Here is a 22,981-nt window from a genome sequence, read left to right on the forward strand (position 1 = left end):
CGAAAAAAGTCATAGTATAGCATGTCGAAAAAAGTCATAGTATAGCATGTCGAAAAAAGTCATGAAAAAGTCACAGTATAGCATGTCGAAAAAAGTCATAGTATAGCATGTCGAAAAAAGGCATGAAAAAGTCACAGTATAGCATGTCGAAAAAAGTCATGAAAAAGTCACAGTATAGCATGTCGAAAAAAGTCATAGTATAGCATGTCGAAAAAAGTCATAGTATAACGTGTCGGAAAAAGTCACAGTATAGCATGTCGAAAAAAGTCATAGTATAGCATATCGAAAAAAAGTCATGAAAAAGTCACAGTATAGCATGTCGAAAAAAGTCATAGTATAGCATGTCGAAAAAAGTCATGAAAAAGTCATAGTATAGCATGTCGAAAAAAGTCATAGAATAGCATGTCGAAAAAAGTCATAGTATAGCATGTCGAAAAAAGTCATAGTATAGCATGTCGAAAAAAGTCATGAAAAAGTCATAGTATAACATGTCGAAAAAAGTCACAGTATAGCATGTCGAAAAAAGTCATAGTATAACATGTCGAAAAAAGTCATAGTATAGCATGTCGAAAAAAGTAATAAATAAATCATAGTATAGCGTGTCAAAAAAAGTCAATGTTGAAAAAAGTCATAAAAAAGTCACAGTATAGCATGTCGAAAAAAGTCATGAAAAAGTCATAGTATAGCATGTCGAAAAAAGTCATAGTATAGCATGTCGAAAAAAGTCATAGTATAGCATGTCGAAAAAAGTCATGAAAAAGTCATAGTATAGCATGTCGAAAAAAGTCATAGTATAGCATGTCGAAAAAATTCATAGTATAGCATGTCGAAAAAAGTCATGAAAAAGTCACAGTATAGCATGTCGAAAAAAGTAATAAATAATACATAGTATAGCATGTCGAAAAAAGTCATAGTATAGCATGTCGAAAAAAGTCATAGTATAGCATGTCGAAAAAAGTCATAGTATAGCATGTCGAAAAAAGTAATAAATAAATCATAGTATAGCATGTCGAAAAAAGTCATAGTATAGCATGTCGAAAAAAGTCATAGTATAGCATGTCGAAAAAAGTCATAGTATAGCATGTCGAAAAAAGTCATGAAAAAGTCATAGTATAGCATGTCGAAAAAAGTAATAAATAAATCATAGTATAGCATGTCGAAAAAAGTCATAGTATAGCATGTCGAAAAAAGTCATGAAAAAGTCACAGTATAGCATGTCGAAAAAAGTCATGAAAAAGTCACAGTATAACATGTCGAAAAAAGTCATGAAAAAGTCACAGTATAGCATGTCGAAAAAAGTCATGAAAAAGTCACAGTATAGCATGTCGAAAAAAGTCATAGTGTAGCATGTCGAAAAAAGTCATGAAAAAGTCACAGTATAGCATGTCGAAAAAAGTCATGAAAAAGTCACAGGATAGCATGTCGAAAAAAGTCATGAAAAAGTCACAGTATAGCATGTCGAAAAAAGTCATAGTATAGCATGTCGAAAAAAGTCATGAAAAAGTCACAGTATAGCATGTCGAAAAAAGTCATAGTATAGCATGTCGAAAAAAGTCATGAAAAAGTCACAGTATAGCATGTCGAAAAAAGTCATAGTATAGCATGTCGAAAAAAGTCATGAAAAAGTCACAGTATAGCATGTCGAAAAAAGTCACAGTATAGCATGTCGAAAAAAGTCATAGTATAGCATGTCGAAAAAAGTCATAAAAAAGTCATAGTATAGCATGTCTTCGTTTACCATCCGTCCCTCCCACGTTACAACACTTCCAAATATATTTCTATGCTGACGACAAACAGCTTTTTGTGGCTGTGTCTTCTGATAACACGACACCTACTGATGTTCCTTTAGATATTAGGATGAATTGAAATATGAGTTTTAAGTTCTACAGCTAAGAGAAAATAGCTACACAATTCAATTATTTTTCATATTTTAACATGTGTAACATCTTTCACATTTTACAACAGTTCCGTCTGTGCAGCATCAACCATAGGTACAGTAAACTGGATTCTATATCGCAGTAACTCACCAAGTTGTAGCTCCGGGTTGGTCTCACACAGGCTCCAGTCCACATTGCAGTCACAGTGAGTCTTCTCGAACATGTTGTCCAGAACTTCTCTCACGGTCTGCCTCTCGTCCACCATCAGAGTCTTTGCGCTGCCGTCATTCATCAGCACCTTCACCACCAACTGTCCGAAACAAATACAACTTTATTATAAATAAATGATTCATTTCAGAAGGCAAACCGTCCTCATTTACATTGTGAATGAAATAACTCAATTCATTGATGACCAGATTCAATCTAAATTCAGTTATCAGTTATATGATATAACTTATATACAACTTCCATCAAGCAAATGTTTGTTGCATGAGCGCCCATGTTACCTGTCGGTAATGGGTCTGACTGGGGTAGCTCATGGTTGAAGTTGGTTCAGTTCAGGTGCACACCTGCTGGAAACTTGCTGCTATCTACCCAATAGTCATTGGCTTATCTTACCTTTGACGTTGACTAATGGATCCTTACATTCTTTTAAAAAGATGCATGTTTATTTAATTTCTTTAACTAGTTTTAAGCCTAAACTGCTTTTAAATTTCATGTAACTTGCAAATAAAACATACAGGTGAAGATACTCCGGCTCCTGTGACAGTCTTCTGGCTTTAGGTTCACATATAATGGACAGATATGAAAGTAATATCTATCTTTCCATCAAACTCTCAGCAATAAAGTGCATTTATAAAAATGTCAGTTTTTTGGTTCTAAAATGTTTTTTTTCTGCGTCACCTGCATGACAGAGTGAAGTTAAAACACGTTGTGGACAGAGGCAGGTGTGTCTAAAGTGTGATAAGCACATGCAGCTTTTTTATTATCCCGTTTAATTACCGGCCATGTGCAGTAAATGGCTGTTTCTGTTTCCTAATGTTAGTTCTACTAGTAGAGTTGGAGCATCAGCACTCCTGTCTCTCTATTCTGTTCACCCTCTTTGTCTTTTTTAGTAATTTCCTCCCCATTGTATTCGTCTCCTTTTTGCAGTCTTAGCACCTCCTCGCCCCCCCCCCCCCCAGATTAATTCTGCTCTGGAGCGGCGCACTGCTTTCCTCACAGGCTCATATGGCTTCACACTTCCTCTCATCTGAAACAAATCCAGCTTTTGGGAAGCTGAGGACTTTCACAGAACCCAGGTCAGCCGGTCGCTGAGCTTGTGTCATGAAAAATGTGGGACTCAGAGATGCTGTCACCAGAGGATTCAGCGCGTTAGATCACACGCTCCTCGGTCCCGACCTTTGGAAAACAATGGGTTCGGCACACGGTTGAATGAAATGTCACTGGATATCAAATTATTTTTCCTCTTACGGTTCTTCCTCATGCGAGGCGGGTATCTTTAAAATACATGGTCCGTGTCAAAAGCATGAAACTCGAAACTGCCCACAGACGGTTGTGCTGAAACCACTGAGAGTGCACCTTGCTCTTCTGCGCCTAACAACCCTGGGACAGATGTTCCTGTGAAAGTGGCTAGTAGTCTGTTTTTCCTCAGCATCCACACACACACACACACACACACACACACCAATTTGGAGGAGCTGTTTTCTGCTGGTTTTCTTCAGATTTTTCTCAGAATTTATAATTGCTAACCTATAAGACTGTTATTGCAGCCACACACGTAAATTATAAGACTTGTCAGCCAAGACATGGGTGTAGAAATTGGCCGTCATATCATCAGACTATTATCTATTATAAAACTTTATGCAATTGGCACAAAACCTACGTTTGGTTCTGCGTAAAATTGCACATCCTGCTGTGAAGCTTTGCATGCAAAACCACATGTCTTTGCTTTTGTTGACTGCTTTGAAGATGAGAAAGTGTCCACATATCCTCCGAAGAGGGGAAGCCGTGCATGTCCTGCAGGAAGTTGGCTGGATGAAAGTTAAGTCGTCCATTACTGTGATTGATGTCTCCGCCAAAGGAAGAGAAAGAGCCGTCCTATCTTTGAACATTACGTCTTTTACAGTGATGTCCATGTAGCCTTAATTCACAGCGCCTTTAAAGTTTACTGTTGCCAGTGGATGGGAGATCAGAGGAGGACTCCTCAGTCGTCTCGTCTTACCTTTTTCACTTTAGCTTCCTTCAGCTTCTCAAGAGCCAGCTTGATTTTGTCTGCTTTCATCTGCGCCTCGATTTCCTCCTACAGACAAAGAATATAATGTTTACTTACTGGTGTAAGTGGGATATATATACATACCACAATAATCATTGTGTTGAAGCTTGTTATACTTTGGAAAATGCACAGCAAGAAATCATCTTTGATATCAGCAAACTGTAAACAGCACAATAAAACTAGTGTGAGATCTGGGCGACAGAGATGATTAAATGAAGACCAGATGTGTAAATTATGGACCATGCAGCCGGTTAGCTTAGCTTAGCATAAAGACTGAACATGGGGAAACAGGTAACATGACTCTTTCCAAAATAAACAAAATATGTCGACCCTCCCATCTAAAGTTCAGCAATCAATTTGCTATATCTATATCTGTTGTTTAATCCAATACAAAAAAGTAACTTTTCTGTTTTTCTTCTACTGGCTGTAGCTCCATATTCACTGTACCGGTACATACATGATAGTGGTATCAATATTCTCATCTCACTCTAAAAGCAAAGAAGTTTATCCCCCAAAAATGTGTATCTGTTGCTTAAAAGATGGAGCTAAAGGTAAACGAGGGGAAAATATGTGACTGCTGAGTTCATCTCTGTGGATGCAGCGTATTAAGTGCTGCTCAGGAGCTGCAGTGTTTCATTTGAATTCCATAACTTCTCATATGTGAAGCGTGCATTGAAGAATTTCATGTGGGCCATTAGATCTAATCTACTAAATCTCAATTATCAGGGATACCCTTTACTCTGCCTGATAACTCAACGTGTTTTTACATTAGAATCCTGCCTACAGTGCAGTTCTAATGAACTTGTACCTCTTCAACAATGACACGCTCTCTGCCTCAGCACAGCTGGTGTTTTCACCTCGGAAGGATGAGGTAACAAGCGCTGCTAAAGTAATACCTGTTACTCTTTTCTGCCTCATGTCTGTCTGCGTTTGATCTGTTCCAGACAGACTCACGAGTCTCTGTAACTGTAACAGATGCGTCCGTCCAGGAACAACTTCGCCATGATCTCACCGTCCAACTGTTATAAGAGCAACACCACTCTTCCCAGTTCCACAAAGACAAAAAGGAATCACTAGAAATTCATATGCTGGGGACTAGCCATGCTTTTGTTGTCATACTGTCTTTTCACGCACGGCTCAGGAAGTGCGTTCTCGTGGTCATAGATTGTGACATTATCATTGTCTCTTTCTGCTTCATGTCTCTGTCGTTGGATCTTAGATTTTAAGAGCCTAACAGCATTGTGGCTTTTTCCTGGAAACCAAAATAAACTCTCCATCACTCTGACAGGCCTTAGTTAAAGCTCTCACTTCTTTAATTTTGGACCAGTTCCCAGTAGCAGAGAGCTTAAAAGATATTTGCAGAGATGCTGCTCTCATCTTACGATCGGCACACTGGCTGACTCACCTTTGTGGGCTTTGCAGCCTGAGGGGGCGGAGGTGGTAAAGGGGAGGCGGCGGAGGAGGCCGGTGTGCTAACGTTGCTGCTGGTGCTGCTCGCTGGTGATGTTGGGGAAGGCAAGGAGGAGGCCGGACGGATGCTCAGGCCCTTGGGCGGTGGTGGCGGCAGGTCTGACGGGGGCGGTGACTTCACCTTCAGATCTTCTATTTGTGCTGCAAGTTTCTCTTCCGACTCATTGAGATCAGCCATCAAATCAGCCATGAGCGCATCCAGATCGGTGTCCTCGAGTTCATTGAGGGACTCTGGTGTTAGAGGAAAGTCTGTTTATTTGTTAAGAACTGACCCAAGAACAGTAAGTATATTAAAGCGAAGAGACACATATTTGACATGTTGTCATATAGAGGATACCTCGGTTCCTTTTTTTAAATGACATGAGCTGTTTCTTTCAACATTGAGAACTTTCATTTTCTCAAGAGTTCCTCTTAGTTTCATAATAACAACGAAATTATCTGGTGCAATGCATCAAATGGTAACATTTATGTTTAATAGTATACATGGGCCCTTGCAGATAAAAGAAATCGATAAAATTAAAGCATTTCTTTCATTTCATTCCTCGTTCATCTCCTCTAGTCTTCATTCGTGGTCCCCAGAAGATGCATCCTACCGATTTTGGTGTTCCCCCTGACTTTCCCGCCATAGCGCCACCATGAGGTTGATATTTGCCATCATATCAGAGTGAAAGGTCTCAACTATTGGATGGATTGTTAGGAAATTTGGGGGCATTTCATTTCCTCCTCAAGATGAATCAAAATGACTTTGGTGATCCCCATACGCAGGTTAACAATTTATTATGACCAAAATGGCTGTAAAACGAATGACATGTCCAACACTGTACTTTGTACTGTACTTTGCTAAATGGTAAACATGGCAAACAGTACTCGCTAAACATTAGCATGTTAAGATTGTCATTATGGGCAGATTAGCATTCTGACGTTAGCATTTAGCTCAAAGCACGGCTGAGAGCTGCTTTTCAGTCTTGTTAGGAAAATGATTTATTTTGTGATTGATTGTCGTTCGGTTGAGATTCATGAAGGTTTGTCCTCGTAGCTTAGAGTAATGTGTGGTGAAGTGCTGATGTGACAAGACTGAAGTTGACACTAAAAAAAACAACTGTGAAAGGAAGAGTTCAATGAGAGCGCTAATGCCAACATTCTGCAACCTGGCTTTAACATTAACCTGCTTGTTTTACAGCCCATACGAGCCAAAGGCAAACACTGAGTAATTAGTAGTATTTCCACACGCTTGACGGACAAAATGTGAAGTCACCATTGAGGTCAGTGTAGCCGATGGATAGGTTGACGTTGTCGTAGGTGCTGGGGAGAGACGCAGGAGGGACTGTTTCCTGTCCGAGACTCTGCAGGGAAGAATGAACAAGGCAGCGTGTTTATAAGAGCGTTGATATCATTTCTGTACATTCATCCACAACACATTCTGAAACATAAACTATCCCCAAACAGTATGTAAGAAAGTGATGATGTTTGATGTTTACATGTCTAATGTTACATCTGTTTTTAGGTATTACACCAAACAGAGCTTCTCTGTGTTTCATTCAGCCCGTCTGGCCAAATGGAAGTGATTTAAAATGACTGGTGGGTTAAAAACAACATCAAAGTCATCAGCAGGGGTTTTCACCGAGACACAAATGTGTAATCTCTGGCTGGTTCATGCCATTTGACCTTTTATTTACTGACACAAAAAGGTAAGTTCCTACGGGACTGTTCAAACTAGCCTGTTGGAGTGTAAAGCCCTGTATACTGGTAGTTCTTATCTACCAATTAGTGCAAAACGAAACCCCGAAGATGTGGAGTGAAGTGCTGGAATAAAACTGTACGGCCATAGTTGTCATGACAAACTGTCTTAGTTTACCTGAGTGAGGAGGTCCATCTCCCCCAGCAGGTCACTGAACATGGCGTCGATGTCGTCCATCTGTTTAAAAGCAACAACAAAAGTGTCAGACACAAATAAATACTCCCACATGTTAACTTTTCCACCATGTGACATAAACTGTTGGGACACCGTGTGCGTCATTGTTGTTGATCGGTGCTGCAAGGACGCAAAACATCTCCATTGATTGGACTTGGTTGTCATATGAATGGCAGTGAATGAATGTGTGGAATGAAGAGGTAACTCTAATCTGCTTGGTGAAATGAAACGTTCGTTGATACACATGTCCAGTAGGGCACGATAACATGCGATAACATGCACTAAAAGGCCCAGCCATGTCAACAAAGAACGGAGAAGCTCAGATACCAACATTCACAGAGGGAGAGCGACTTCATTCTCTGCTCGGATAGAGTGCGGCTCCTTGAACCCCGATACAGCTAATCATTTCAGTCTGAAAGTCGTGAAATAGCCCACGACAACAACTCCCGAAGACTCACTTGACATCTGTAATTGTGTACAGTATGCCGTCTCTCACTTTGTGTTATTTGAATCCACATTTCCTCAGAGCAAATGTTATGATGGGCTAGAATGTGCAGTCAAAACAGAGTCCCTGTTTTCTTACAGTGGAACATGACCAGCAGTGGGACGGGTCAGTGGCAGTTCATGCAGTCACAGTGGTGCTTTGATGGGGTTTTAACTTCACTAAATCCAGAACTGTAACATGCTGCTGTGCACCTCCACTGCATGTTAATGGTCCTGTAAACCCAACAGTGACTACAGAGCCTGTACATTAATCTGATTAAGGACAATTCAACATTAAGTGTGGCTGCTGCTGTAACTGCTGAACCAGCCTGGTTACACACTAAAGGCTCGCTTTCTGCCTGTGGCTCTGTGGGTGTTAATGGGTGTCAGGGACAACATTACGCAACAAAACAAAAGTTAGATTGAGGCCACAAAACCACGTAAATAGGTTTTAGAAGACCGCACGAACACTTTGGGACACAGTGTCGAACATCGAGCTCGTGGTTGACGGTCCTGTGTTTGATGGACCCATCCACCTCCCCTGCTGCCCACCTTAACTGGTCCATCGATGTAATACTTCGACACTCTGACCGTTGCACAGTAAAGTGGACGCGTTTAATTTGTGCGTCCACCACGAAAAAGGATCCTTATTGACTTTTCATCGGCGTTGGTTTTGTGCTGAGCGACATGAAAAAAATGGAGAATTTGTGTCCCTGTGCGTGAAACAAATACATTTCGTGACTGTCTGATTCTGGGCCGCATGATGAGGCACAAAGATGTCAGCAAAGGCAAACACAGTTGTTGTTGTTGTTGTATAATACATTGAAATACTTTGTATAAAGCTTAGAACGAAACAAGAAGAAAACAAACTGCTTTTTGTTCATTCGAGACATAATTGCTGTCTTTATTTTTATGGGCTCACCGGCTAACCTAGATATCTTAGTGTGGCTTTACTCATTGTGCAGCACAGAAGCATAAAGATCAAACGTGGTTGTGTTAAGCTGTAAGACGACAGTCATTACATTTGAATAAGAAATAGCTGGGTAGGTGAAGGGTTGGTGTGGTTCAAGTTAAGGTAATAATAAATGGACTTTGACCACTGCACGTCTCAGACCTCAGCGCAGCTACACACTTTGTTTTATCTCTGTTCGTGTGCTGTTTGCCACTCAACAAAAAAAAAAGCTCCACCAACTCTGAATCGTATTGGTTGAACTCAACCACTGACATTTACTCTCCCTCAGTGTAATGTTTGCATTAACCTCCGGTCTTCACTTTTATTTCTGCCGTCACGGTTCATTAGATATGAAAATATTATCTCCAACGAAGTGTAACTCGCTGCCGTTTTCACTCGTCAGTTTGGAATCTGTTCATTACACTTTTAGAGCCAACAAGAAAAAAGAAAAAAGAAAGAAAGAAAGAAAACATTTGCAGAGTTTTAATCAAAAGCAAAGCGAGAGAGTCGAGGCGAACCCCTCAGCCGCACTGCGGAGGAGACAAGAGTGATTGATTGTGTTCCAGGCAAGAGTTCAGACAGTGCTGTGACGTGATGTTTCTCATTTGAATGTGAAATGGATCAACATTGTTCCAACATCTAACAGATGGCGCGTGCTTGTATGGTTGGAAGCTCGACGAAGACGAACCGTATCCGAGACCGCAAATGGTTTTGTGCAGATAACAGATAAAGACTTGTAAAAGCTCTCTGGTTTTGACACCGTTGCACACAAAGTATTTTCCATCATGACTTAACTTCTTTGAGTGTCAGACAATATGTCCCACGTGACCCACTCCTCCACCCTTTTAGCAAGACTGGTTTACGCCCCAGGAGGAAGTGGTACAGGGTGAACTTCCTGCCACTTGCGATGTTGAAATCGTGTTGGAAATGGCGACACGAGCTGCCACCTGCAACCTCAATGCTGTTTCCTTTCACTCACACTGCGCCACATTTTTAGGGTCTGAAAACACAACTTGCATGTGATATTCTGCATCATGGCTCAACCAAACATAAATTTAAGTGATTGCAGACTTAAAAATAAAACACTCTGCAGATAAAAAATCTGCAGCTCTCTGCAGATCTCACTGCAGCGACCACAGTTTTGGTCCAAGTCAGCTCTTTGCTCACAAACAGCCACGCAGAACACGTAAACACTGGGAGCGTCTGATGCCGCTTCCAATGTGCATTTTTAAAGTCACACAAGGAAAATATTAGCGTCAGTAAGGTCAGCTGCTTTCAGAGGCCAAATGCACAAGAGCTCTCACACCGTAAAGAGAAGTCAGAGAGAGTGGAGAAATGCTCAGATCTCAGAAACAAACCGGCGTCTGCTGATGGAGGCAAAACACATTCATGTGATGTTTATAATCACTTAAATGCACGATTGTATTCGTGTCTCACTTCACACGTCAACATTAAACTTAAGAAAGTAGCCCTGGTAGCCTACACTTTTTTTTCATTCGTAGGTGTGAAATTGCAAACAAAACACAAAGGAAGTAGAACCACAGAAAAGGTGTTAGCCTTAAAATAGTGTCAACGGTAGAGGCTAGTTGTTTTACTGAGAAATAAGGGTAGCCCTATTCATTTTTCTGCTGAGAGTCATAGGAGAAGATTGATACCACTTTCATATGTCTGTGGAATGTAGAATGTGAAGCTAGGTCTAATAGGTGATTAGCTTAGCTTAGCATAAATATTAGCCTGGCTCTGTTCAAACATGAATCAGCCGAAAGAATTAAACAAACAAAACATAAGTCAGTGTTAATTAGCTTTAGAGGCTAGCTGTTCCCCCTGTTTTCAGTCTTTATGGTTACGCTAAGCTAAGCTAAGCTAAGCTAAGCTTACTGTCTCCTGGCTTCAGCTTCATATTTTGAGCGGTATCAATCTTATCGAACCTTCAGCAAGAAAGTGAACAGGGTTTCTTTCCTAACTTTAAGACCGCGAATAAAAGAACTGGCTGCAGATATCGGAGGTGACGTGGATCTGTTGTGAAATCATGCAAAAGGTTTTTATCAGCAATATTGGAGAAGCTTCACGTTAGGAAGGGAAACGTTGGCGTGACTAACGCTATCTGACAAAAGCCTGACTGACGCATAAAGTGCTCGGAAGTGAGCTGAGTTTACAATTTTATTCGGACAAACTGATGACAAGTGTAGACAGAAGTGTAAAGTGAGATGGAGAGAGTAATGGGATCATTTCATTTCCCGTCAATATCTGCATTTACTGTAAAACAATGTTTGTATTTGTGCTCCTTCATATTGTGGCCGATGCTGCAGCCTGAAGGAAGACAACCATAAACGTATGTCGCTGTTTCTTTGAACCATTTCTACTTTCTTTCCGCTCTGGAAATATGCGATTCGTCAGCATTTATGAATATTGCTGGAAACACTTGAGCATGGAATCTGGCGCCGCGTCAAACCTCCACAATGCATTGTGAAAACACACCACTCTACGGCTGGGATCCAAAGAAATAATAAGTCAAAGAAATATAGCATGCAAGCGACTTCCACATTCCTAAATAATCTCAAATCTTATTTTATAAATGCACACACGTCGAACTCAAGTTTCTCACTCGACTCAAATATCTGTACTTGAGCTGCCGTGTTTACAGAAGTGGACTTGCTCGACTGTAAAGGAGGCAATAGGGCCGCAGAAAGAGAGAGCTGGAGGGCAGAAAAAAAGAAGAATCATAACGGACATTTCATAACACACCAGATCGTATCTATGTGTGCTGAAGAAGGGAGTCTGGGCTTTTGTGGAAATCAAACATGGACACTAATTTCCACTAAGGTTATCTTTAAAAAATCTTTTTTTTTTCATACATGAAATCCCCTCTGCACATGAGTCATCGGACCGTCTGTGGAACCTCCCTATATTGCAACGTTTTCTGGCTCGACAGCAGTGAAAAGCAGAAAACTGTCAGCTAGAAAGGTTTTCACTCCAGCAGACGCTGGCAATGATACACAGCTTATCAGTAATTCATCTCATCTCAGAGAGCCAAATGTACTAAATGTCCCTGTCATCGGTGACAGCACTATTAGCTTTAAAACAAGAGACCAAGCGGGGATCAGTTTCATGTGGTCACTGAGTCATACAGCAGTCTGGAATTAGAGTCGGGTCCACCCAGTCGGAAAGAGCACATATGACCACCCGTTCCTTTATGTTAGAATAGCGTAATGACGGCCTCATCGCTGGACAGAAAGCTCATTAAAGCCTTATCTCATGAGTACAACATGCTGGGGGACAATACACGTCTTGTACTGTTATAATTTGACAACTTTTAAAAGTCTGTGTCGAGGAGGTTTTAAAATTACAAAATTTGTCTGGCTACATTTTTTTTGTCTGTATTATGAACTTTATCTGTGTTATCCTTCCAGCTGGAGGAGAAAAAATGATTTAATTTGACAGATAAAAAGAACAAAGATTCACAGTCAAAGTCACGAACGCGCTCAGAGGAAAGCAGCTATGTGTTCACCGTTAACTGAAGGTACAACATCTACTTTAGCAGAGGTGCGACTCACCTTTTCAAATGTGTTAATCCTTGTTTCACCAGTTAGTTTCAAGCTTCATGGACCTCAGTTCCACCTCAGCGTTGTATTCTCCAATAAAGCACCAGAAAAAACAGTCACATACAGGCAGATCAGGGTGTGTTGATGTGGATCGCATCTGTCTCTCTTGACTGTTGACTTCTTCCTGCTCAATGCGGAAGTTCAGGTCGAGACCTGCCACTGCATTCCTTCAATAAAAGCCCAACACTTTCACAACAGTCTTGTCTGGGCAACGCCGGGCCGCCCCACTCAACAGTCCTCTCCTATCTGCACTGTATTCATGCAACTTTTTTTCATTCGAGGACAGAGTGGGAGAAAACTGCAGTGGAGTTTGCTGTGACTTCCAATCACGGCTGCTGATTGACAAGCACTTGAGTGGATGGTGGAGTGTTCGGAAGAAAGAAAACAACATAGAAGCGAGGTCTCGAAGGGATCGAGAGAACGGCTGATTCAGCAGGAGGAATGTGACGGCCTCGGTTAATAATTCACCGCACTGAAGCTGATTTACTGCAGGTCTTTAGACAGTAATACTGCACGTCACAGCGGTGAGCACCGGACTCCAGCTGAGCTCCTGTGATCTAAATTCTTATGAAACACACAGCATCACCTTTAGACACATCCATATGCTTTGAAGTTGCTGCACAGCCGTCGAGCCCCGAGACTAAGGCGTACAAAAGTACATTCGAGCTATTTTTCGTCTCTTAAAATCAGGAAGGAGTTCAGACACTGGTGTGGTGCAACAAGCTCACTTATCTTCAGGGGGGGAACCAAGCAGAGCCAAGCTGTCAAGCTATGAATAGCCTCTGGCTCTTATCTGACCAGGCAGATACAGATAGCTCTGTTTATTTGCATTTCTCCTTGAGTCAACCTGGGAGGCCTTGAAATAAAAATAAACTACATTTCACTTCTTTTTTTTTGAATCCCTCTTCAGCCGACAGAGACGTCAAAATATGTGGAAAAGGTCAGAAAGTGGCGAGGAATGTTAAAACGATGCTTAGAAGAACAGCGCTGCCCCGTCTCTCGCCTCATTTTCAACTCTTTAATCTGTTTATGAAGTAAAGTATCCTTGAAAGCGTCCAAGAGCCTTTCGTGACTCGTGATGTATTGAACAAACACTCCGGGTACAGGCATGTGTCCCAACCACCCTCATTTCCTCTCTCAGGGGTTGACAAACAGATGACACCGTATGCAGCCTCCCATTAGCTCCAAGCATCTCCTGAACACGAGCACCCCGGCAGCAAAGAGAGAGAGAGGGTTTTTCTACTTTGTTGTATCTTTGCTGCCAGTGTTCAGTCACTGAAGGTAGTCCAGCAGAGTGTGTACCGATCATGTGTTTTGAACAACGTGCATGCTGCAGCTCATACATCTCGGCACGGAGTCAAGACAAAGAGGATTGTTCTTTTTTAACGCAGATGTTGTGCATGCTCCGAGAGAAAAGGGGGGTGATAATGAAAACCAGTGGGCATTCGTCAAAGGTACTGCAGAGGACAAACTGTCACAATGAGGATGTGAAACGCGATGCATTGGGAGTGTTGTGGTGCCCTCTGTTTGTGCTCTGCTGTATTAAACAGTCAGTGGGTGTAGTGCAGCTCATGCTACCTGCACCACTTACTTTGGCTCATCCCCTCTGCATGGGTACACCAGAAAACTGGTTGACAAGACGGATTGTAGGAGATAATTCTTTAGTTTGATTATTTAATTTTAATTATTTATTATTTTTGTAGACACAAGGGGCACTAAGCACCAGATTGAGCACTTGTTGAGGTAACACATTAAGGATAAAGGGAGCAGGTGAAGCACCAGGAAGGGACATGTTTTTATTTCCAGAGCAAGCGAGAGGCAGCGTGATGAACACTGATTGATTTTGGACTGGAAAATAAGATTCATTAATTATTTAATTCATTAATCGTACACGGACAACAGACTTCTGAACTGAACCCAATTTAAATGGCGCATCAGTGGACTTTTGTTGTTTTTTGAAAGAGATCTTCTTTTGATGATTGGTCACTAAAAAGTAAACATTAGACAATAAGTCTAATTTATGTATTTAAAAATGATGAAATATTAAGTCAACAGGCACTAAAACAATTGTGAGATAGTAAATCAAATGTATTAAGTCAACATAACAAATGTTGGAGGCCAAGCCAAAATTCCAAAAGAATGTTGACATTATGAGAAACCAGGTAAGAAATTTGTCAGAAGTCAGAATGTGGTGGTAATAAGTTATTTTTTGAATTATTAAGTTAAATAACTTTATTATAATGTCTTATTTTTTACATAGTTTTTTCCTCTTTCGTGGCAACAATGAGCTTCCATACTTGCCTGACTTTGAAATCATCAAAACAGAAAATTACATCAGAATCTGCCAAACTACAAACTTCCCACCACACACCAGCCTCAGGCCACCTCCGTCTGGACATGTTGTTGTGCGGGAAGCACTGAAATGAGAGGCTTCAAAAAGCAGCTGTGGGTCTCACATTCCTGACTTCTGTCCCTTCAACAAAAGATTGCCCTCCGTTGGCTCCGTCTGTAAAGAGGTGTTGACAAGGCCAGTCTAACCGGAAGGACACTGGGTTGAAGACCAGCAGCTGTCTCAACATTCTGCCACTTTTTTTCCCCAACGTGGATGGCCATAGGGTCACAGGGAAGTCTTTGTTTGTTTGTTTTCTTTTAACATGAAAATTCGAGCAAATATTTCATTTTAGAAAAAACGTTTCATTCTGCTTTCTTTCACACGCAATGTCCTGCGAGGAGCGCGGGGAAGGTGAAGGGTTAATTCGTGGCCGGGGAAACCTGATGCTAATTAAGTCTTAGGAATGCCACATACTGACATTGTGTTGCAGTGCGCCCTCAGAGTGGCTCGGCCATGGAGAGAGCCAGTGCGTGAGTCTGGTGGTTTTACTCCGTACTGACAGTCTCACCCTGGAGCTGAAGGTAATGCTCTGTGAAGAAGTGCACATCAAGAGTCTCTCATGTCAAGTTTGTGCTTCGTTTCATTTGAAAGGAGAAGATCCGTGATGGACTTTCAGGATCTGTTTTAGTTCAATCAAAGAACAGTTTGGAGATTTTCCCAGATTTGGTGATCAAAAGCTCAACTCGCATTTTCTGTTTCTTTTTTGCAGGCAGAGATTTAAATATATCTGACGCAAAAAAAATGTTTTTAGTAACACCAGTGCTGTTGCTGCTGTTGCCTTGGTTCTCACTGCAAGCTGTGGCAGAGATCTGCCGGGGGCCGTACTGCTACCGCGTGGAAACCGGCGATCCAAGACCGTGCACCGGAGCGCACTGCCCGGGGAGCAGATCCTCCAGACCGCCGCGGCAGTTCAACCCGACGACGCAAGGGAGAGCGGCGCAGATCGTCGCCAGCCAGCACCATGCACACTCGAGCTCTCCAAGAGCAGCGCCGGACGCTTACCCCGCCGTCAAGCCGCTTCGCGTGTGGCACAGCGACGGCGGCGGCGCGCGGATGAGAGCGCCAGAAGTTGTACCTGCAGGATGCACCGATGCGGACTGCGCCCCTGTTGTGAAACATTCTCAGCCCGCTAATGACACCCGAGACTGTAGGGGGATCGAGTGCAGGCTGCCGCTGAGGATACGGCCAAGAGCTCGCGCGAAGTCTTGTGTGGGAGAGGGGTGCAGTTCACAGGAGAGCGCGAGCCAGCTTCCTCCGGTCCATCTGTCCGACAGAGCCGCGCAGTTTCTGGGAGATTTTCCGGAGCTTGGATATCCGTCGTCGGAACTTGGCGGCGCACCTTTGGGTGTCCAGCTCACATGTGACATCAAGCCAGGTCTGCTATTACCATCATCATCATCATCATCATCATCATTGTCATCTAACATTTTAACTGTTGCTTTCAGGCTGATTAACTTCTTCAAAGTGCCCTTTGTGCACAATTGTGCACCAATCTAACCGCTGCCAGACATTTCTGGTTGAGTGACAAGCTTCAAAAGAAGTTGATGAATTCTTAACTTGCTCTGGAAACAGTGTGCCTGTAATGTAACCATGCATGTAACCCTTTATTGGCTTTAACCAACCTTTTTCCACCAGCGATCTGCAAAATGGGATTAAGCTCAAAAAGCAAAGGAAGACCTTGTTGACATTCAGCCCTAAATTATATCTGCACAGCTAGAGCAGCTGAACTGGAAACATGTCTGTGAGTCAGTTGTCCAGAAAATGTTGAGTGCTCTGATGTTGGTCCACAAAGGAAACGTTCATTGCACTTAAAACAGGGTCAATGGGTGTTCAAACTTTATCGCTGCAGTCTTAATCTCTTTTAATCCCTTCCTCCACTGCAGTCTTTAACAACAACAACTTGTCTGATCCCATATTTCATTTTGCATTATTTTCCCCTCAGGGGAGAACGAAGTTCCATCTGAAGATGCCCTCATCTTGCACCTCCAGCTGGCGAAGGGGCAGGAGAAGCTGGTGGAGGCCCTGCGCGCCCAGCAGATCGTCATCCGCGACCTGCAGCAGAAGCTCGCCGACCAACAGGAGGCGCTGCTGTCCCAGCAGAGGGAGATCCTGGACCAGCAGCGGCGCATGTATGACCAGATGGACGTGGTGAAGGCCCAGTACGGCCTCCTGTCGGACACCGTCAAGCAGGTCTCCTTCCAGGGCCTGCAGGGCGAGCTGCAGAGCTACTTCGAGAGCCACCTGGCGGGTCTGCAGAGCCAGGCCCGCAGCCACCTGCAGAAGTCCTACGCCGTGCACAAGATGGACATCGACTCGAAGGGGATGGATGTCGTCGGAGAGGCTCATTTTCCTCAACCTCTGCTGGGTTGCCCTTCACCTTGTGTGGGGGAGGAGTACTGTGATTTTCAGAGGGACCCACCTCAGTGTGAGAAGTGCACCATGTGTCCACCGGGCTTCTTTCTGATCTCGCAATGTTCTCCCACTGCAGACAGGATGTGCCAGGTACTGTCCTTTTAAAATACTGATCTTTTCACACCCGTTTCACTTCATTTAAAACACACTGCTGTCTGTTTGCATGACGGTGAGACTGCTATCTGTACTTATCTGTGATGTGTGAAAACCAACCCACTGCTCACTAAAGTGTGAATGGGTTTCAGCTAACAGTTAAAGCTTGATGTGGTGGAATCAGTCAGTTTTCACACATGTGGCAGCAATGCCCAAACATAATAACAGCTGATTTGGAGGGAAAATGTTCATACTTATTGTATAAATGTATTCACAATGATTATTGTATGAATTGCAGGACAGAGATGAATGCCTTGAAGTACCAAACATTTGTGGAGAGCGAGTGAAGTGCCTTAATACTCCAGGTATGTTTTCGATGGTTAAAGCAATTCATCTCCTAATTGTTGGCAGTGGGGAAAAAACAATATCTCCCTCTTCATATTTTAATTTGAAAACATCTTTTTACTCCTTGGTTTCTCTATTCTCTCTGGTCTTTGACTGCACAGGGGGGTTCAGGTGTCTGGGGGTTTCTGAGAGAGAAGCAGTGATGGGCTTGTGTGGTCCCGACTACTTCTTCAACCAGGAGCTGCAGGAGTGCCAGGCCTGTTCTGACTGTGATGGGGAGTCGGTTTCTGCTCCCTGCACAGCTATCGCTGACTCAGTCTGCGGCCAGCCTTCAGAGAGCCGACTCTCCCAGTCTTGGGGGGCCAGTGTGGGAGTCCCATCCGCCAGGTCTTCTGGCGGCCGCATCTTCCCCGGGCTTCAACTTAACATCCGAGGCAAAGAGAGAATCGATCTGCTGTCCAACGAGGCGGGGCAGGTGACGTTCCTGGAGCACGGCCTCGTGTGGTTGGATCATAACTTTGCGATAAAGCACAGCTGCAGGAACTTCCTCCAGGTGGGGATGAGGCTCAACGGGAGCCAGGAGGAGGAGGGTTGGGACCTCAGTGGTGTTCGCATCGAACAGCCGGATGGGAAGTACTTCCAGGGTGTCAGCGTCAGCAGTGGAGTCGAGGTGGAGCCCAACCACACCTTCACTCTGCGGCTGAAGAGCCCCAATCAACACTGCAACGAGAGCAAGGATCTCCACCTCTACGATATCGCCGCCCCCTCAGTCAGCCTGCTCTGGTTGTCGCATGACACCGGTGCCGTTGCTATGACGGCTCAGATGTCCCTGTTGACGCACTACCAGACCAGCTACCGCCCGACTTTCCGCATTACCTCAGTGTCCGACCCTTACATGATCATTCTAACGCACGACAACCGCGGCGTGCGCTTCACAGAGAGCGGTGTGGTGAAGTTCGTCCTCCAACAGGCGCTTTACTCTATGGGCCACACCTGCATTCGAGAGGGTTTCTCCCTCATTGCCTACACCAACCGCAACGGTACCGGCCAGGAGGCGATGCAAGCCTTCAAGACGGGCGTCAACTACAGGGACACCTCCATCACCCTCTCTGGCGCCGTGAGCGTAGCCGGCGGCGACACGCTGAGCTTTGAGATCACGTCTCCGTCCCAGTGCAACATCCGCTACTTCGGGGACAGCACCGGGATCAGCGTGCTGAGCCTCATCTGGATTCCCTCGGCGGTGTCGTCGGCGCTGACTGCTACTGTGTCCAGGACGGGTCTGCCCTCTGGAGCGGTCAGGAATAAGCCGCTGTCGTTCCAGCAGATCGGCGCCGACACGCCGCAGGTTCGATTGGCCCGCTCCGGCGAGCCAAACAGCCGGAAGAACTTCATATTCCACGAGAAAGGGACGGCGAACATCGCCCTCAACCTGAAGCTGATACACTCCTGCAATATTGTGAAACTCACTTTGCAGCGGGCGGGGGATCAGGGCAAGCAGGCGGGTCCTGTGACTCAGCAGGTGTCTGGACATATGCCGGAAGGGAGCGAGTGGGCCAGCATCGGGCTGAGGGCCTCGTTTCCGGTCCAGAACGGTACGGCGGTCTATGTAACTCTGGACTGCATCCGCGGGCGAGTTAACCAGATAACACACGAGGGCGGCACGAACGTTTCAATCCTCTGGGTTGCAGTGTGATCCAAGAAGCCTTTTTATCGTTAACAAGAAGACAGTTTTGCACAATATTGAATTGCAGAGCAGATTCAACAATTTACCAAATAAAGACAGATGAAAAACAATGTTATTCATCTATTACACATATTTTGTCATATTATTGTTCTAAATGTATGTTTCATCACCTGTTTAGACTTTTATTGTGAAATCTCTTTTGGATATGATTAACATAAGTACTGCTTTTTCTTGAAGTACTTCGGCTGGTTGAGCAGTGACCAATTCTACATGGGATGTGTGTGTGTGTGTGTGTGTGTACATACATGTGCAGTGGTGCTTGTTATGTGTGTGTGTGTGTGTGTGTGTGTGTGTGTGTACATACATGTGCAGTGGTGCTTGTTATGTGTGTGTGTGTGTGTGAATGTGTGTGTGAGTGTTTATGTACACATTGGCATGCCTACCTTTCTAGGAGTCGTTTAATATGTATATCCTTCTGTTCCTGCACATATTTAACTTTTGTACCGTACGTAAAAAACTTTTTCTGTATTATATCACAAGGCATTTAAAAATAGTTTCACATTTTGGCAAAAAGCTGAGAAGAATCAACCTATATTCACGTTCTGAGAAAAGACGTTGCGTGTTTGTGTGACAAAAACAACAGTCCCCCCCCCCCCCCATAAACTGTCTACATGCATTGCCCAAAATGTCAAACGATCCCTTTAATGCTCTGCAGACGAATGACATCGCTCTACACACATGCTAGGTCAACTCTCTCAAGCAGGAGTTGGTGTTTGATGTTGTTCTTGATGATATTTATTTGCCTTTTATAAAACGTGACTTTGTATTTACACTATAGAATATATATTTGTCAGTCATGAGAAAAGCATAAAAATATGTGTATGTGGTAAAAGCGCTGAATAGGCAGTGTTGGTATTCATTAGCACACGCAGCGCGTTTATTTGCACACGTATAGTTTAACATGGTATGATGGAATGTGCAAACATCGTACTTTGTTATTCTTTTGCCTGAATGCTGGTTCCCTGTGAGGAGTTGCCCATGCATATCGTTCATAATTGCCTCTGTGTGTGTTCTGTCTAAACCATTCGGCATAATTAAGTGTTTCAGGGAGTTGGCAACGAAGCCGGCCACGGAAATTCTTCAGATTTATTCTCATTTCATTATGTTTCGTGATTTAAGTTTTAGTTTTCTGTGTTTGGGCTCCCTGCACATGTCAATGCATGCACTCTTCTTCAACACCAAATAAAATGTACATATGTTTAGCCAGAGAATGACTTTAACTCCAGCTTGTTCATATTGTATTCTGTTAATTGTTTTTTCCATCTAGCATAACGTGAAGCATTCCTGTCCAGACACATTTGACATTTAGTTTCTGGCGGATTTTCCATCAAGTTAAAGGGTAAAAGTTTAACATTCAGATGTTACTCATTCCAGTTAATCCCAAACATACTGAACCTCTTTAGAACCGTATTAAACAGCTATCGGTGCCAACATTGCAGAAAGTCATACACTGTATATTTCCTCTCGATTGGTCTGAATCGAGGTTAAATTATTCTTCCATCTATTACCTATAGGAGAGCTGTTCCTTGGTTTCAACATATCAAATAGCCAGTGAGTCAATGAGAGGGAGAGGCGGGAAGAAGAAAAAAGGTCTGGATGTGAAAAACAATCAAATGTTTCTGTCGGCTGCCTGAATTGAAAACATGTGTTTCAGTGGAGCAGTGCTCCAGATGTGTGACGCTGTAGATCAAATGAGACCCACAGCACTTGAAGAGTTTCAGAGACATCAGAGAGAGAACAGAGAAAACGGAGGAGTGTGTGCGTTAGCTCCTCTAATCATTATTTCCTGAGTTAACAATGGTTCAAATGACTAATTGTGATGTTAAAGGGCGAAACTCAGTTGTTCCCCTTAGCACTACGACGCTTCTTTCAGTTAGCCTCAGACGTCAGTTGGCCTTTTAGTTGTGTTTTGGTTGTACGACCAATACATTTCCATTCGGAAATTCAATTTATAAATGCTGTGATGTGAAAACACAAAAATGTGCCATGCTGTTTGACGGGCCGCATACCATTTCTCTCTGGCAAAACAGAGACATCATTCATCACCGCAATGCATCTGTTGTGAGTTTATTTGCATTCTGAGGGTTTCTGTGTTTGGAGTTCCTTCAGAGTCTCTAATGAGTCCAGAACTGTGACCACACAACTTAGAAATCCAGTCCGTCGAATACGAGTCTTTTTTATCTTTGTAAAGTATTTAACTTGATGCTCTAAATGTTCATCTGCGTCATGTATTCATGGGTGCATGTTGGTGTCGAGGTGAACACCCTCCTCACCCAAACGTCTGCTCCGACGTTGACTTAAAAAGGACAAAGCCGGAGACAGGCTTGCTTTAATCAGAAGCGGATGTGACTCTAAGAGAACAAGGCCTCTTGTCTACAGGGACATGTTGAGGCCATGTGGTCGGGTCTGATGCTGAACCCGCCGCAGTGCGTTACACTGGTACTCCACAGTGGATTTATGGGGTGCGGAGAAAGTCTGTAATGATGTGGTTGATTGTTTTTTAAACAGCTTGTTGGGTTCTTTTGAGAATTAATAATATTAAATAATCTAAATACGGAAATTAAGTCCATTTGGGCATTTCAAATGTCTTCAATACTACTTGGAGTTACAGCTGAAAAACACTCGTGCCGCAAAAAGTTACGTTTGAGTTTGGAACCAATTTCTCCGTGTTCAGTTTGGTCTCACCTGCCAAGAATCGCTGACTTGAGACGGGTGTGTTCACAGCACCTTCCAGCGAAAGATACCAGACCTTCCAGAACAACTGAAAACAGAAAAGATCAATTGTTTGCTGGCAGGTTTTGAGGAAACAATTGTAGTCGTAGCCGAGGGACCAGCGAGACGTTTGTCTGGCTAAAAGTCCAATATGTGTCTCACTGTATCAGTGCAAAAGTATTGCATCCACGTCTCTGGGTTTCTCTGTAACTGCTTGCTCTCCATCATCCTCCCTTTCTCGCGCATCCGCTCATCTGTCGCAATCTGCGCCCTCCTGCCTTGGTCCATCTGTGCCGGTGTTGTTCTCCTCATTAGAGGGCAGGTCACAAAAGTGGGATTCATATTAAACCGCCTGTGGAAAGTTTCATGGTGTGACAAAACACCCAAAAACTTGACCATCAAGCTCCTTAAATTACTCATATTTTCTTTGTTGTTGAAGAGTTTCTGCAACATGAGAAACACTCGCTTTCTGTCGGGCATTTTTGAAAAGCTGAAAGCTACACTGACACTGACAATAATCGTGCTGGACATGCTGCATCTCCCTGTTCCAGTCTTGGCGAGGGCTCTGCATAGTTCCCACCAGTGTCTGGTAAAGTCCCCGATCACCAGCAATGCAGCATTTCGTTTTCTCGTTCTTTTGCTGACCTTAATCAAGGGCAACCTGAAACTCCAGAGCCATGGGGATCAGTCTGTTAGTGTGTGTGTGTGTGCA

General features: G+C 43.4%; 2 protein-coding genes across 3 annotated transcripts in view; one reads left to right on the forward strand and one right to left on the reverse strand.

Moving 5' to 3' along the window:
* Positions 1 to 12,766, reverse strand: part of apbb1ip (amyloid beta (A4) precursor protein-binding, family B, member 1 interacting protein) — a 38,787-nt gene extending 26,021 nt beyond the window's left edge. For both annotated transcript variants that reach the window (XM_079292502.1, XM_079292501.1), the window contains exons 1-6: positions 12,524 to 12,766; positions 7,478 to 7,537; positions 6,878 to 6,965; positions 5,558 to 5,853; positions 4,102 to 4,179; positions 2,028 to 2,187 (exon numbers count right to left, since the gene is read on the reverse strand). In XM_079292502.1, the coding sequence (XP_079148628.1) occupies positions 2,028 to 2,187; positions 4,102 to 4,179; positions 5,558 to 5,853; positions 6,878 to 6,965; positions 7,478 to 7,537 (682 nt within the window). In that variant the 5' untranslated portion in view covers positions 12,524 to 12,766. The remainder of the gene's footprint in view (positions 1 to 2,027; positions 2,188 to 4,101; positions 4,180 to 5,557; positions 5,854 to 6,877; positions 6,966 to 7,477; positions 7,538 to 12,523) is intronic.
* A 2,607-nt stretch (positions 12,767 to 15,373) lies between these two features.
* nell3 (NELL (neural EGFL like) family member 3) lies at positions 15,374 to 20,775 on the forward strand. The gene is made up of 4 exons (XM_079291992.1): positions 15,374 to 16,338; positions 16,906 to 17,465; positions 17,767 to 17,833; positions 17,975 to 20,775. The coding sequence occupies exons 1-4, from the start codon at positions 15,705 to 15,707 to the stop codon at positions 19,504 to 19,506; spliced, it is 2,793 nt and encodes a 930-aa protein (XP_079148118.1). The 5' UTR covers positions 15,374 to 15,704; the 3' UTR covers positions 19,507 to 20,775.
* The last annotated feature ends 2,206 nt before the right edge of the window (positions 20,776 to 22,981 follow it).

The sequence above is a fragment of the Melanostigma gelatinosum genome (genome assembly GCF_949748355.1).
Source record: "Melanostigma gelatinosum genome assembly, chromosome: 20".
NCBI classification, from domain to species: Eukaryota; Metazoa; Chordata; class Actinopteri; order Perciformes; family Zoarcidae; genus Melanostigma; species Melanostigma gelatinosum.